Here is a 16,946-nt window from a genome sequence, read left to right on the forward strand (position 1 = left end):
CGACACGTGACACGGGGTCAATGTGAAAATTTATCGGAAAAACCGAACGCGAATTTATCATTTCGGCGATACTCGGTTGTATTACCGGTTTCATCAGCCCCAACGCGCCGGCTGAAGCCTATGGGAGGTATAAAAGGCGGGGGCAAGGTCACCTTAGCAAACAGAAGTCTCTGAGCTGTCAGACAAGTTGGACGTACGGACCTCCTGGTAAACCGCCCAAATAACCTGCTTGGTGTTAGCTTCATTTCTTTCTCTGCTTTCTGTTTTTCTTTCTTAAAGCAACTATGAGGTTAGTGTATATATGTTTTATTCTTTACGTTCGTCGCGTTTCAAGTTATTATACGGCGAGATTAGTCGATGTGTCGATGTTTGAAAGTTAGTGTATAACGACGCGTCGTATAAGGATGAATCCTGTTACGCGATGTGGGGCACCATTCCCATAGAAGAAACTGGGTCACAGCACAGTTCTGTATTCCGTGAATTGTTCACTTGGTGATACTTAATTAACAGAATTAGTTCGCTCGTTTTGCTAGCGTATTCTAGCGGTGATGGGTACTAATATCTGTTCTCGATGTTGTTTGTAGTTTCTTAGTTTGATTTATTTGAGTAATTGCTTGCAGTTTCCTGTGTAACCTGCATTTCTATAGTACGTATAACTTTGAACGTTGGTACACGTGCTTGACGTACTACTAGTGACACCTTCAGAGCTTGCTTGTATTATCTACGTTCTACGTTTCATTCACGTAATCGATATAGTAAACGAATAGATAACTATGAACAAGGAAAAATGTCGCTTCCTACCTAGCTGCTTTAAGCCAAACTGGTAAAAATTCATTTCTAATTCGTCTAAGTGTAAATATATAAAGCGCCATGTAATTAAAATTTAACGACATTATTTTTATTGTATTCTTCTTTCTTTTTTTCTTGTTTTCTTCTTCTTCTTTTTTTTTTTGTGACTAACATATTCTATTTTTTCTTCCTCTATTCTTTGCATGAACGAAACGTATCATTTGGAAGATGGAGAGGTCACGAAATTTTGAAACTCTGAAATTTTCGTAACCTTTCCGGCTTTGAGAGACTGATAAGCAAAAAAATAAAACGTTAGGAATTCTTGCAATACAAAGAGTAGCTATTCTGACACATACGCTGATTGAAGCACATTTTTGTAACAATAGAACGTTTCTAAAATTTTCGCAATAGCACGAGCGCACGCTATGACCTTTTTGACCTTCATCGACCTTTGCGTGCAGAAAATTCAAAAGTAGATAAGAATCAGCTAGCCTATTACACATTAGACAATATAATAATTTTTTCTAGGAGAATGGCATTGTTGAAAAATAAATTATTAAACACGGTGATAGAGCCGGTTGCCACGGGAAAAAACAAAGTTACCGTGGTCGGCGTCGGCCAAGTCGGTATGGCTTGTGCTTTCAGCATCTTAACAGACGTAAGTTTTACATTCCGAAATCTGAATATTTATAATTTACTAAACAACAATCTACAACCGAAATTTGAATTTTTTTCGTATTGCAGAATGTTTCGAGCGATTTGGTGCTCGTAGATGTAATGGCGGATAAGCTAAAGGGAGAGATGATGGATTTGCAACACGGTAGCGCGTTCTTGAAAAACGCGAAGATCAACGCCAGTACCGATTACTCTGCTACAGCGAATTCTAGTTTATGCGTTGTGACCGCCGGTGCTCGTCAAAGGGAAGGCGAGACGAGGCTGGATCTTGTTCAAAGAAACACAGATATCTTCAAAGGCATCATCCCGCAGCTAGTCAAATATAGCCCGGACACGATTCTCTTAATCGTCTCGAACCCGGTAGACATTCTGACCTACGTGGCGTGGAAGCTTTCAGGCCTGCCAAAGAACCGAGTGATTGGAAGTGGAACCAATCTGGACTCCGCCCGATTCCGTTTCCTTTTGTCGCAGAAATTGAACGTCGCACCCACATCCTGTCACGGCTGGATTATCGGAGAGCATGGCGATACGAGTGGTACGTTGATGCGCAATATTCAAAGGTTGATTGGTTTTTTAGTGCTCACAGCTGATTAACGATTGTTATCTGTGATAAGGAAACAAAGTGTCGCGTTATCAAACTTAAATCGTAATTTTACCGAATTTTCACGTGAACGACGAGTGAAATGTATTTTTATAGACTGCTGGTAGTTTGTAATATTCGTTTCATTATTATTTTCAGTACCCGTATGGTCTGGAGTGAACGTTGCTGGCGTCAGGTTGCGCGACCTCAACGAAAACGTTGGTACGGACAAAGACACTGAGAATTGGGGTGAACTGCACAAACAGGTTGTAGATAGCGCATACGAGGTGATCAAACTAAAGGGTTACACATCGTGGGCTATTGGTTTGAGCGTTGCGAATCTCGCGTCTGCTATATTGCGAAACTCCAACCAAGTTCACGCCGTATCTACCATGGTTACCGTAAGTCGATAACTCGTGTTTCTTATATAAGTAACGCGCGATTGTAGTATCATCGTGGATTGCAAAATGAGTTGCTGAAACGTCTAGACGTTTAAAAAATTGTTTGTTGCTGAACTCATCGTTCAGTGAGCAATGATCCTCATATTCGATTATTTTCAGGGATACCACGGAATCAAGAAGGACGTGTTCTTGTCTCTGCCTTGCACCTTGGGTGAAAGTGGTGTCTCGTGCGTTGTTCAACAGAAGTTAACAGAGGGCGAGACTGCTCTTCTGCACCAGTCAGCCGATATGATGCACGACGTGCAAAAGGACTTAAAATTTTAAATAATTCGTTTCATTTTGCGCGTTGAAATAACTCTTTCTCCTAAACAAAGGGAATCAATCATCTTGTAACTCAATGTCGTGTGTGTTTATGCACTCAAAGTATTGATTCTTGACAAGCACCTTTGGTTTCTACTTACAGTTTATTACTTAAGTTCATGTGGCCAATACTTAAGAGTGCTATTAAAAATATTTAAATTTTATTTATATGCATAAACACGCCAAAAAAACACGCTCTGATTTGATGAATGATATAAATGATTCAACAATTAGAATAATCTTTTGTATAAAGAAAATATGTGTTCGCGTGACCACGAAGTATTAATTACTGTTGTATCGATGTTTAACATTTACAACAAATTTGATTGCATTCAGTTGGTTTAATACGACATTATATATTATAACGTACTAATTATATTATTATCATATATAAGTTATATGATACACTAATTTTACGATGTACGTAATTATGATTTGACGCAAGACAAGATACTTAATCGATAAGTCGAAGTACAAATATGTACGATAAACAATTATCAGCCACGATACGACTATCAGACAGAACTTGAAATAGAAATTTAAATTGATTCGTAATTTATGTTTATCTTATACTTGTCAGAGATATCAGACGATTCTCAAAATGTTCAATGTCTACCTCACGAAACTCGCATAGACTGATCTGTATTTTCATACGAAATCTAGAGTACTATTTCCTAATTGATCCTGTTATCAAACGTATCACACATTGTCTTGTATATTTATACCAGTGATATAATAAATCAATACTATTTAGCTAAGCCAATGAAACGATTATTTTTATCTTAAGATTTGTCATACGACTGTTTGTTATTATAAGATGAATTTATCACAATCATGCGCTGAAATCGAATCCTTGTAACCATGGATTGTTTAACAATTGATAAACCGACGCAATGACGATTCACTAGGCGCGTTATGATCGGCAGCGCCTTCTTTTTAATGAAACGTCAATTAACCTTGTGCGATGTGACATTTTTCGCGATAGAGGGGACACGGGAATTAAACAAAATCATCAGGTGTTAGAAGCAATGGTTTTGTCGCGCATGCTGTCGATTTCGTCGCTGCCGGCATGTGTGAAATGTACGATATGTACGATATCGAGGAGAAGCTTTGCCAGCAAACACTTTCGTCGTAGTTTACCGCCAACGATACTAAAGGACATTTTCGCCGGTGGCAAGACGAAGAAAATCGCGTCCGCTGATTTTGGCAAAGACGCCACCGCTGGAAACGATTTACAGAGAGCGGTCAGTTTCGTGTAAGCGATCTATACTCCTTTACCTACTGACCGCTCTTTCTTTAACACCTATTTAACATTGGAATTCTACGTATAAAATGCATATCTCAAATTACTTCTTTGTCACATTAAAATTAAACAATTTACCAAGTTCTTTCTTAAATATTAAGTCAGTATAAAAATACGATCATTAAATATAACGCAAAGAGCCAATAAAGAAAGAATATTGAAAAGTACATTAAGAATTGGAATTCCGAGAAGTTGATCTTCATTAAAAATACATAGCTTGGAATCGTACCAACAAGACTGTAGCCTCTTTTAAACGCAAAATACCACTCATTTCATATGTCGTAACTGGACAAATGCATCGTGAATGTCGAATTGACAGAAGGTGTACCAGTGTTACGATAAAATGATAACTTTTCATTTCAGACCACCATGTCTGAAGGAAGAGCTGCTTTGCAAGTTTGCGGAACCAGTACGAGATTGCTGTCACAAGGTGACGATCGTAGGTTCGGGAATGGTCGGCGTGGCCTGCGCGAACTCGCTTCTCTTCCAGGTACATCGGTACCAATCTTTTACATTTTTCGACCCTTGAACGACGAACTTATCAAACGTTCGAGACTATCGAGTTTATTTTGAACACGAGTGAAAGTTCGATAGACGTCTCACGTGGTAAATCCGCGGCAACTAAGTCCAGGAATATGACAGAAGTCCTGGAAAATGTCCTCGTGTTACATACACGTGCATTCTCGATAATGGAAAGTCACGTCGAGTCACTTGGGCATTTGTAATTTTTCCGTTGCTTCATCGCAGAACATCACCCCGCACATTGCGATAGTCGATGCATTCCCGAAGAAGCTGGAGGGGGAAGGAATGGATTTTAATCACGGCGCGGTATTTTTAGGAGATCCACGCATAGATTTCGACACAGGTAACGATGTTTACTTTAAAAATAGTTTCATTGAGCATGTGACAACTTTCACGACAAAGGTTTAATTATAAAGAGCGTGGTAAATGATTAAACAGATAGAGGAATAAGAAGAATGTTGTTTCAGACTTTTGTATTACAAGCAACTCGAAGGTGATCGTTATAACTGCGGGCGCGAGACAAAAGAAAGGTGAATCGCGGTTAGATTTGGTACAACGCAATTCGGAGATTATGAAGAACATTATACCTACTTTGGTTAGTTATAGTCCGAATGCTGTGTTCGTGATCGTCAGTAACCCAGGTTAAGTATAACATAAAAAGAGAAATCTTCAGATTTATCTGTACAACGGAAGACAATACATCGAAGTCAATGTTAAGCCGCGAGTAGAAACGGAACTTTTACTTTCAGTTGACATTTTATCGTGGATAACGTGGAAAGTGAGCGGACTACCGGCCGGCCGAATAATCGGAAGTGGGACTAGTCTCGATTCAGCAAGGTTTCGTTACTTAATCGCTGATCGTATAGGGATAGCACCGAGCTCGGTTCACGCGTACATCATCGGCGAGCACGGGGACAGTCAGGGTGAGTTCGAAAATCGGCCACGTTTGCGGCGAATTCGACGCGTACTCTACGTGATCTAATTTTTTACATTTTGCCGGAGGAGAAAGCACACGTTACGTATCGCGTCTGTTTAAGTCCGTTTGACGTTTCCTAGTTCCACTCTGGTCTGGAATAAATGTCGCTGGTGTGCAATTTCGCGACATTCTGCCGAATATCGGCCTCGAAACCGACGAAGAAAGATGGTTCGAAATTTCCAAGGAAGTCGTCAGACTGTGAGCTCTAGCCTCCTGTTTCCTATTATATCTCAAATTGGTAGAAAGAATCGGCAAAATGAATTTTTTCCTTGTTTTCCAGTGGCGCCACGGTTAGGTGTTTGAAGGGATATTCCAACACAGCAATTGGCCTTTCGGTTGCTCACATCGTAACGGCTATTCTGTCCAACTCGCAGACGGTTATACCGGTTTCAACTTTAGTTCAAGTATTAATTAAACTTTGAGCCTAAACTTTTTACTTAAACTGTGACTCAGATCGTACTTTGTGATCGAAGTCGATTACATAAAAATTTCAGATCAGACGTGATAAGGACTAGACAGTTCTACGCAGAAGATTGCTTTGAATCTTATAATATCTCTAGTCGATTTTGATTGGACAAATTTCGTTTGTAGGGTCATCACGAAGTTTGTCAAGAGATTTTCTTGTCGCTGCCCTGTTCCATAGGTGAGAATGGCGTCACGAATATCGTGCGAATGCGAATTACAGAATTCGAGAAGAAATTGTTTCAAACATCAGCGAACGTTGTATACAACGTGCAAAAGGATATCAAAACGTGATCGTTCGAATCGTCTTTCTAAATAATATCGTATTGTTTAATTGTGATGATTAACTTTTTTGTAAAAAGTGTACTTAAATATATAATGTGCCATGCTGCTCGATAAATGATCGAATATTACATATTCGCGGCTTTCGATCGATTATTTCAACGAGAGAAAAATAACATTCAAACTACTTCCCCGACTTATCTCACCTGCAATCGCAGCCTGTCTCGAAGCACGAGTCAAATACGTGCGATGACGAAGCCCGCGTCTACCCGCCTTTTTTTTCTCTCCTCATTTGTGAATCACTGATGTCGTTTTCATCCAATCGATGACGTCAATGACCTATCTACAGATGTTCCGAAGAACATTAAAGGATATTTCGCCGATTTGCATACGCATGAGTTCCCTGAACTCATTCTTAAAACGATATTTTTTCAAATGAAAATTCAAATTCATAGCTCTGTTGTTGCATCAAGGATTTAAGTATTTCGCTAAAATTCAGCATTAGTACACAATTTTCAGATTACGCGAATAGGTGCGTTCCCTATGGTACACGTAAAAAAGGCAATAGGTGACCGGTGGATGGTACCAGAAGGTCGCGATTCCGCCGCAGGCTAGGCCACGGCAAGGTGAGAGAACAGTGTGGAGATCGACCGCGAGATGTCGCATTGAAATGCTCGGGTAAGGCGACAGCCGCACGAGCCGCGATGTTACAGCATTCGAACGCTAACAGTGCCGTAAGAACAGCGCTATTTTTCGAAGAATTCTCGTTTGAGAGCGTTTGGAGTTCTCCGAACAAAATGTTGCATCGTTATAAAATCTGTTCGCAACCACAAAGATCTCGAGATTATCGAGAAGTTTGATGGTTCTAATCACCTGAGGAGATTGTCAGTTAAAGATTAATGAAGGGATAAGAAAAGAAGGATTAACGCGATATCTCTGATTTAAAAACGTAAGAAGGAGAAGCAGGAATTGTGAAAATAAGTAGTCGTCTTGATATCGAGCAAAGAAGAAAACACCAGGTCAGAAACGCTCTCCTTTTACTTGGTTCGAAAGCAGATCCATTTGAAAGGCGAGGCGTGTCATTGATTTTTAAAAGAATTCTTCGTGAATTGTGTCGTAACACGCGCGCGAATCCTTTTGTCGACCAATAGAAATTCTTTCGATCGTTTCGGACTGGACGCGTGCCTTGGGACCTCGACGTGTCTCCAGGAATCGTAATTAGCAAGGAAAATATTTTACAAACGACAATCTGTTTGCTTGGCAAACCGAGCCTGGAACTTATAGTTGATAAGCTTGACGAACCTTTGCTCGAGAGTACAGCACTGATGAATCTAATGAATTTTAATTTTAGAACAAAGCTTTCCAAAATATTAAAGTATCCGCTAGTACGCTTACTGCATCAATCAGTATTCTTAATACGATATGCCGTTTTTAATATTACCATGTTAACGACTTTTACCATCGATCGCGTCAAATACAGAGTCCATAAAAATTAAGATAAATTGTTATAAGAAAATAAAAGAAAAAAGTAATCTCGGCTCGAGTGTACAAAACGATCGGCAAAGGAGCAAGGTAACAAGACACGTTTACACGGTACTGAGGCCCAGGTGGAGGTGGTAGCCGGGCCCCGTTCTCTGTTGGTCCTGTCGTCTGTCAGTGGAGCTCAGTCAGCAGACAGTCGGTCCGTCCGGTCAGCTGGTTCCGTTTATTCGTGTTAGAAGCTTCCTGATGGTAAGCCGAACGTGAAACACCTGATAGAACCCGGTAATCGAACCTCGATCATCAAGGATTGGCGAAAGACTCAGCGGCCCGCGCGCCGTATGTGCGCGAGTGTACAACTTCTCCACCGGAAACACCAACGGCACGGTGCGAGGTACCAACTAAATCGAACGATAGGAACAAGTGGCGGAGGAAATCGAAACACAGGAAGAAGATAGAAACGCGATAGGGACGGTGTATACCTGGTCAAGTAGAAAATGACTATATCGTACGCGAGCGAAGTGCCAAACGGCTCCAGCTTCGGTTGCTTCTGGAGGATCCTGGTCAAGTGAGTTTACGATATCGATTTCTTTCCTCCGAACGATCGTTCGTTTCTTTACGCGAAATCAGACGAATTTTACGATTCGTACACGCTATCGAGATTGGTCAGAAATTTGGTGACAGTGTGACAGGTTGAACAAATCTGATGCGCACTACGAGGCCTTAGCAACAAGTTTGTCAAGCTACGTTGTCTGTAGTTGTTTTCATTCTGCTCTGTTCTCTATCCTCGATCGTTAGAACACCACTGCTCGCGCTATCTGCACTTTGTCCCTTCATCGACTCCACCACGTTCTTTGGTCGCGAGTCGCGACATTATCGTCTCGCAGCTCGGAACAGTAGGAAACAACGCGACACGGTAGGTTACGGACGGTTCTCGACACACACGGAACATCGAAAAGGTGGTGCTCTCACTTTCCTTACGGTGGATTAATTTCACGCTGACTACGAAAGAGGACGAGACGCGACGGTCTGTTCGACCGGTCTCTCTGGCTAAAATTCGTACACGCTCGCGTTCCTCTACGTAAAGTAAACGGAGACGTTCTGTAACGAGAATGGACTTGCAAAATTGTCACGATTCGTGATTCGTATTTTGAGCAGAAACGTATGAAAATAGCAAAGCGAGCAAAACTTTCGACACGCGTGCGCCCGAGCCAAGCGTTCCAAGATACTGGAGCACGCTTCTAGACAGTTTACATAGTCGGCATGCCATGTAAGACGAAGATATTGCGATATTGTGACCAGTGGATCGTTGTGCAACGTTTAACTTTCGACTCGATGTACTGTGTTCTCGATTTAGAGCCCGGCTGCATAGGAGGAGAAGAAGGAGAGGCTAGCCGAGTCCTTGGACAAGGATTCTGTAAACGCACGTGTAGAAAATAAGGAAAACCAATAACGTATAGACTTTTCTGATCGTTGTTCTATTTTCCTCGTTTTTTTATATTTGTCGTTCGATCGATTCGCTATCTTTACGAGCGATACGTTAGATGGTCGTGGAACAGGCTGGTACGCGTCGAAACAGAAATTGTCCTGATTTTTTTCCCTCAGAACGTACGGTTATATGAATCACAGTAGCGGAGCACGTAAAACCCGCTAGCACAGAAATGGTGCTCGGTCAACGCTTGCCTGTACGTTTTAAGGAAATAAGGTCGTCGATACATTGATTTTAGCCGTAACGACTCGAACGTTACGTGGAATATCGGTACGCTGTTTCTGTACTCTTCTGCCACGGGATTTTCGTTCCAGTTGTCGCTTACGACCAAATGAAACGGTAGTATTTGAATACCCCTATGTCGTGCCACGTTTATTGTGTACCGTTCAATTGTATTATATTATCTAGATACTGATTCATCTAACCGTACTCGATATGAATATGGACTTGTTCAAAGTTTCGTTTTTTTTCTTTTTTAACTTATTTATGTAAATTTTTCGTGTCGACACGATGTTGTTAGGATCTTTTAAATATTATTTATCGTCGATGGTCGACTTAATTTCCGTTTAGGAAAACTATCCATTCATTACACAACTTTGCTCAGAACTCGATGACATCAATGCTCGCGTAGATCCAATGGCGCTAAATTATATGTTATACAATGAATCTTATGTAAATGTTCGATGATCATCTGTACAGTTAAAGACGGGTTTGTCTACCCGTCGAAGTCTAAACATCGTGCTAGCCAGAGTTCTCAGAACGGGACAACAGACATACAGAATCACTTGATTAAATAGTATCCGTTCAACGGTATCGACATAGCTACATTTGTGAACGCGCGAAACGCAAACCTAAGTCTGTCAATAGACTGACGGAAGAAGCACGTGATGCACGTGTAGAATCACGAGTAAAATCGGTTTCCCCGTTTAGTATCTTGTCCAGATTTTACATTAGTTACGCGGAAATGTCTTTCTACGTGATACCAACATGACTCGACTTAATAATCGACAGGTGAAAAAAATCTATAATTTTCTATAATTTTCTGCGGTTGAAATAAATGACCGGGCATTAATCAAAGACATTAATAAAAATTTCGTGACGCAAGGTAAATTCTGTCGACGCAGAATCGCATCGCGAATTCCTCGCTCGTGATTGTTCGTGAAAACGCATAATCGTAGTCGGAATATCGTTGCATACGATTTGCAACGTCCTTGCCGAAGCTCGTTTATTGACATTTCCACGACCTTTAGAGCCGCGGCGTTGGTGGATCCTCGGTTGATCTCGGTTTCTCTCCGGACTGTGGGCGCCAGCTTGAAAACGGCCTTAACGGCTTTCACGTAAGATCTCGCTTTCCTAGGCTCGTTACACGCCGCGCGACACACTCCTTGCACGCAGAGTAATAGCGACGACCGACGACTATCTATAAATAACCAGCAACTTCCAGAAATAGAAAACACTTTCGTGATAGCGCACGCAAAACGATACCGTAGTGTCACCGCTGGTATCTGTACGAATGCAATCTGTAGGTATTTCATGCTCGATTCAGAGGAGATATTGCCGTGTAGTTGGCTGTAATTTACCATCGAGCTCAGCAAGCTCAGAACGTTCACGAATAAGTACAATGTCCAAAAGCTAATTGTTTCGATATCGCTGTGCAATTCCAATATTCGTATTCGATCTTTCTCTTCTGAATAAGTATTGTATTTTCAGCCAAGGTACTTGACGTACCGTGTATCGTTGCATGCTGATTTACATACTGGCAGCTAAATCATTTTCGCAATAGATTATACCGTTGGCTTGCGAGGCAAACGTGTTGAACGAACCCAAAGAACAGGGGGACTTCTGCCGTGTATCTCAAGGTTGTGCCATTTTACCTTTTATTTCATCGTGTGTATACTGCAAATGTTCTTCGATCGTACGTACTCATCTACCAATACGCCTTCACTATAAAAATATCACGTAATAGAGAGGCAAAAAGACAAGGAATGGTCGTAAAGCGGCAGGCATACAGAAAATCTTGCAGTTTCAATATACGGTTCCTGATACCGTAGAGTTTCACGCTAGTCGAGATGGAACCGGCATGCGAGAAGCTTCTTTTTCTCGTGTAAGTCTTCCGGAACAGTCCATACCAGCTTTCCTATCCGCCTACCGGACTGGGCAACCAAAGAGAATGACGCGATCGAAGATCTATAAATACCCAGGAGAGTCCAGAACGATCTATAAATACAAATCCACTATCCAGGAATAGAAAATCGCGGCTGATTCTCCGCTGGGATGGTAATCATTAACCGTATGAATTCTCGAGGCTTGCCGATCTGTTATGAGGTTAGAAGCGTGGTCATTAAGTCGATTTCTGATTGACGGTTAGAAATAGTGCGTTCGCGTGTAGATTATGAGCTAGAAGAAGTTAAACCGACCACTACGATAGACACGATCGGCAACGGTAGAAGTTCGCGGGTGTTTATTTTTCTGATGTTTTGCCAGGTTTAGAATCCGAGCATCGATATAGAGCCACCAACGTGTATACCTGTATACACATGGACGCGTAACAGTTGCGCCGATCACGCGCGCTAAATAGGCCTAGCGCGTGAACGGAAGAACTATGGCAGCGAATCGCACGCGTGAAAGCAAGAACGGTTTTCACGGTGCACGGAAGACTGACCAAGATAAAGCGGCAGGATGACGATATTCGTCTGCAAGCTCGCGAAAAAGTGAAATCCAGGAATTCTTGCCTGATTTCAAATGACTCGTCATATTTCTCGTTCGCCGCGGTTCTTCTCGATCCCTCATCGCCGGCGCCAACTCGGAAATAGAATTTCTAACGGAGTGAAATCAATTTAGCATACCGAACGAAACACCGTGCGCACTTACTTTACGAAAGCATTACCACGTAGAATTATCTGTAAAAAGACGCACAGCGAGAAACTCTGTCTGATTTCACGTGGAAAATATTTCCCATCCGATGCTGATAACTCGAATCGCGCGAATGGCGATAAAACACGAAAAGAGAGAATTCCTACCGATAATCCATCGCTCATATACATTCGTAAACGTTACAAATTGTGCTAAAATTCTTTGCAAATATGAAATTACTTGCAGTCTAAATATCAAGACGACGACGATCGGCGACGATCGAACAGCCGAACGCGACAACTTTCTTCGATCGGCGACCGTGAGGAATCGTGCAATGGCGCGAGCTCGGGGAACTAGGCCATTGTCTCTCAAATTGGACGATCAGGAGCGTCTCATAAGAATGCAAAAAGCCGGGATCGGTTAGTCCGTATTGCAGCGGCGCGCATCGGTGGTCGGCGGCGCGTCGAAACGACGCTACCGATTGGTCACGTTCGTGCTCGTGTGTCGCGACGACACACCGTCCTGTCGTGTCCTGTCGTGTTGAGTTGTGTCGAGTGGTGCGCGCCTCTCTCGCGAATTTAACGCTGCCTCGCGCCGTCTTCGTTTCTTTCACGAGGCTGCATCGAACCGGGTGCACGAACGTTGTTGCATTCGCACTACGCCGAATGACAATGAGACACAGACCGCGCACCGCACACACGCTCCTAGTGTATGACACACATTTCGTTCACCTCTCTTGTCTTCCGCGGACTGCAGCGGGTACTAAGCGCGGACGCGCGCGCGTTTCTCGCACGCCAGAGTACAGGTGTGTGTACGTGCACCGGATTGCTTGCGAGTATGTTTGTACTTATGCGAACGCGCTATCGAACCTCCTAGAAACATCGGGTGGACCAGAATTCCCTTCCTTCTTCCCAGGATCATCCTGGAGCAATTTCCTTAATAATTTGTGCGTTCCGAGACTTGCAAAATAAATTAAATTCTGGTAATATTTGCGAAGTTGAAGCCACATTTTTGTTTGCCCTTGGAACACAAACACAAAGCCTGTGGAAGCACAAAGAACGAGCGAGAATAAGTGTAAAAACCTTACACGTATAAGAACTGTTTAATTGTTTCCATGCACTTCTATTCGCGACCATTTGTTTTCCCTCATCAGCAAGGATTGTATGTGCACTTGCTTGATCATTTCCTGGAAGAAACTGAACACGTCTAAGAAGAAACAATTTAGTCTAACGATTTACAGTGTCAGATGCTGGCTCAAAAATTGATTACAAACTTTTCAGTTCTTTTGTGTTGCAAAATACCTATTACCGACTTCTATAGTTGACGTCAATTATTCAGAAGTCACTACAACAACCCATTTTTCTATTCGCTTCTTTTTTTTTACCGCAAGATACTCGATGCCTACATTAATTTACAAGCTTTGATAAATCAGAAAACTATTGTATCAAGAAGTAGCGTATTTTCACAATTTCTGAGACTATTAACAGCGACATAAATATTTCTGTCATAAGAGATATTTCATAAGAGTTATTCTATTAAAATTTACTTTCGTATGTTGCACTTTGACTTAAGAAAGTCCTGCGATTTGTCTGATCTGCATCTCAATGCTTGCAAGAGGGGATAGACGTTTTTCGGGCGGGCACAGGCGCGGAACAAGAACAGGGAACTCGTTTTCTCTTCCGCGAAGACACTTGTGAATAGTTTCCATTGGTCCTTGATCGGGCCGCAGAAGAGTACGCGTACGCGAGTTAAACGACACGACACAGGGACGAGCGAAGCTCCTTTGCGAGGAGCAATGGCGAAATAAACGTTTTACTGCCAGACGTATGACGGGTACTCAGCTTTGCTCGTTTACTAATTAAAATGTGAAACCGTCCCCGAGATCACAGCGTGACCGAGGCTTACCGGTCGTATCTTCTGCTCCTCGGTAGTGAATATCACCAGCACCTGCCTGCCTTCGAATGCGTATTGCCTTTTGGATGCAATTGGATGGCTCGTGGATTCTGATTTACTTAGTCGGGTCTGTCATATTTCAAATGTTCAAGGAATCCGCGTTTTCTCAAAGATATGGAGTTCCTGGTATTATCGATGATAGCTGTTTCAGGTTAAAGATAATATTGAACAGTTTATTCTATGAACAGAATATTATATTTTCTACTCAAGGGAGAGATTTTTATTGCCTTCTGAGAATTTTTCTGACATAGAAGGATCAAGATTGCTTAGTAAATCTGGTCTTATGTGAGAAACCGTTGTTATGTTTATAAAATTGCTATGTTCCATTATCTAAATTTTACTCTTATCTATATCCACGACTGTTCTATTACATAGCCCAATATCGTATTAATTATGCAACTTAACTTAGTACTAGATTCGTTTCTTCTTCAAGTCGGACGTTGCTATAGAAATTTATGTTTTCAAAATACGGCACATAGAATAGAGGAACGAGAATCTCTATTGTTTGGACAGAGGGCCAATTTCACGTGCACGGAAGCATCGATATCAAGGAAGCGACCGAGAAGTTTGCCAAAGTGAGGACGAACGAGGAGCATCACTCCGTGGAGCGTGACCGGCGTTAGTTATGCAACGTTTTGTAGCCTCGCGTCCTTGTTGCCCGCATTGGTATTATCTTGCTTAGAGCGAGGAATCAATTACAATTTGTTGCCTTGATGATGATTTTCTTGCCGAAAGGTGAAGGAGACTACCGACCGATCAATATGCCGATGAGGCTTTTCAGAACGAGTCAAATGATTTTCATTTGATCGACAGATGCAAAACGAGGTCGTTGGAAAAGTCGCGAGACCGAGGAGAAACTTCTGTCTTTCTCTGTCCTCATAAAGAAGAAGAGGCGCCACTTGTTTTAACTAAAACACTTGCACAGTAACTCTTGCGAAATACGTACGAGCTAAGATATAATCTCGCATATCTGACAGAGACGTCTTCCACGCTATTTACGTTTCGTTGTCCTCAACAAGGAACGTTTTAACTAACAACCTACTTTGTACCAGTATTGAGACCCCCGTATAGATGAACGTGTAGAAATAAAAATAACGATTAAGAAAATATTCAGTCTTCGTCGAACCTCCTGAAAATCAGTAAGTCAAATGGAGCGACGAATTCGTGAGTCATCCCATGAATATCGACGAACCACCTGATCGTACCCAGAATTGACCTTGCGTCTGGCATTTATTTGACTCCACGTTTCCTTAAAATAAAATAAACAGGAAGATCCTCGGAAACGGCAGATAGCGAGTACGTATCGAGCTCATCAATAAACAAAATAAACTCGTATTTTCTCTATGATTAAGAAATTCGTTGATCGTTCGAAACTTCCGCCGTATTGGAGCAGAAGTATTGATAAATGATCATCAGAAACGAAAAATTGATCAGTGTAATATTTTTCTTCTGTTCGAACGACGATAAAAGACATGATACGAACGTTGGATGTTTGGCACGAATAGCGTGAGCTGAAGCAGCCAAAGGCACACACGCAATACCCGCGAGTACCTTCCACGCATAATCGACGCACTTCTCGCACCTCGGTTCGAGATACAAGGTTGCTCGTAACTGTGTCACTGTCAATCAAACTCATCGGTATGTATAACGCTCATCTAAACACTAGTCAATATGCGATTTAATTATTCTCATGGTCTGAAGAACGGGAAGAGAATGTGTCGTTCCATTCTATAATAGGGAAAAAGAATTTAGTACGAGTATCTGGTAAGAAATGCATTCCTCTTGACATTGTCGGCATAATAAACCGTCAATGTTTGAGTACTCTATTACTAGACATCTTTTGAAGGTGTTTTGTAATGCCGAATAAGTGTTTGACCAGCGGTCAACAGCCACTTAGGAACCACTTATGATAATCAGGCGATCAATTCATTCCAAAAATTCTTCGAATTGTTTGGAACTGATGACACTTACCCATTAACAGGAAGACAGCAAGTCTTTATTCTTTGATCACATCATCGACACTCGAGATCGTAAATCGTAATCTACAGGATCGTTTCCTTCTACGACTAGCCGGTTTGATTTACCTTTCTGGAATTAATCGAGAAACGTTCATCAAATGGCATAAACTCGTTAGTAATGCAAACAGTAGGATGGTTCGCGTTTCTCGCGTGATTCTCTAGCAACTGCATATGTCTTGTAGCCCAGCGGAGCGTAATTTTCAACAGTCGAATCAACGTTCTTCCTCACAATGCGATTAATTAGCAACCAAATGGTCGATGCTAATCGTCCGCCGCGCTTATGTAAACTGGCCATGCCGCGTACTTCCGCAATTGCTTTCATGGGATTATAGCCAGCGTCTTCTGATGGAGGAAATTACGTCGAAACCGTGTTTTTTTTTTTTCTTTCGGAATTCTGCTATCGAATCTGGTTGTATCTTTAGAGATGATGATTTCGAGATATCGCGTATTATGCGTCTGTTCTTGACGCAGCCGCATAATGGGAAAGACCCAATCCATCAGAATCGGAAATAGGATAATCTTATTTCTCGAGAGTTGCTTTGCATTTGTTGGAAAAGATCGATTCTCCTCTTTTCATATTTACAGAGTGCAAGCAAGTTCCTACATAATTATGAAATCAATGCATTTGAAAATCTAATAACTCAGTTGTCAAATTAGAAAACACGTTTAAAAGCTATTGCCAATACCTGCATGCACGCGTTGACGTTTGCATGCAACGATGTTTTTGTTATTGTCGAAGACAATCGTGTGTGATTACAGACGCAAATCGGTATCTGTCACTGGTGATATAGTGATGCTGAGTTA

General features: G+C 41.8%; 3 protein-coding genes across 5 annotated transcripts in view; all 3 read left to right on the forward strand.

The window, feature by feature from the left end:
* Window positions 1-3,563, forward strand: LOC117153490 (L-lactate dehydrogenase). Of its 3 annotated transcripts, none has more exons than XM_033327590.2 (5): window positions 1-289; window positions 1,318-1,447; window positions 1,534-1,999; window positions 2,204-2,445; window positions 2,605-3,563. In XM_033327590.2, exons 1-5 carry the CDS (start codon window positions 285-287, stop codon window positions 2,767-2,769), a joined length of 1,008 nt encoding a protein of 335 aa, XP_033183481.1. In that variant the 5' UTR covers window positions 1-284; the 3' UTR covers window positions 2,770-3,563. The 3 variants fall into 3 exon arrangements, with proteins under 3 accessions (XP_033183481.1, XP_033183482.1, XP_076477319.1); XM_033327591.2 differs by having other exon boundaries at window positions 1-207; XM_076621204.1 differs by lacking the exon at window positions 1-289 and adding an exon at window positions 645-823.
* An 888-nt stretch (window positions 3,564-4,451) lies between these two features.
* Window positions 4,452-6,362, forward strand: LOC117153491 (L-lactate dehydrogenase). The gene is made up of 7 exons (XM_033327592.2): window positions 4,452-4,598; window positions 4,856-4,973; window positions 5,098-5,271; window positions 5,380-5,553; window positions 5,687-5,804; window positions 5,887-6,010; window positions 6,198-6,362. Exons 1-7 carry the CDS (start codon window positions 4,452-4,454, stop codon window positions 6,360-6,362), a joined length of 1,020 nt encoding a protein of 339 aa, XP_033183483.2.
* A 1,634-nt stretch (window positions 6,363-7,996) lies between these two features.
* Window positions 7,997-16,946, forward strand: part of Best2 (bestrophin family protein) — a 41,287-nt gene continuing 32,337 nt past the window's right edge. The window contains exon 1 of the mRNA XM_033327390.2: window positions 7,997-8,397. Coding sequence (XP_033183281.1) covers window positions 8,327-8,397 — 71 coding nt within the window. The 5' untranslated portion in view covers window positions 7,997-8,326. The remainder of the gene's footprint in view (window positions 8,398-16,946) is intronic.

The sequence above is a fragment of the Bombus vancouverensis genome, chromosome 1 (genome assembly GCF_051014615.1).
Source record: "Bombus vancouverensis nearcticus chromosome 1, iyBomVanc1_principal, whole genome shotgun sequence".
In the NCBI taxonomy this organism is placed as follows: domain Eukaryota; kingdom Metazoa; phylum Arthropoda; class Insecta; order Hymenoptera; family Apidae; genus Bombus; species Bombus vancouverensis.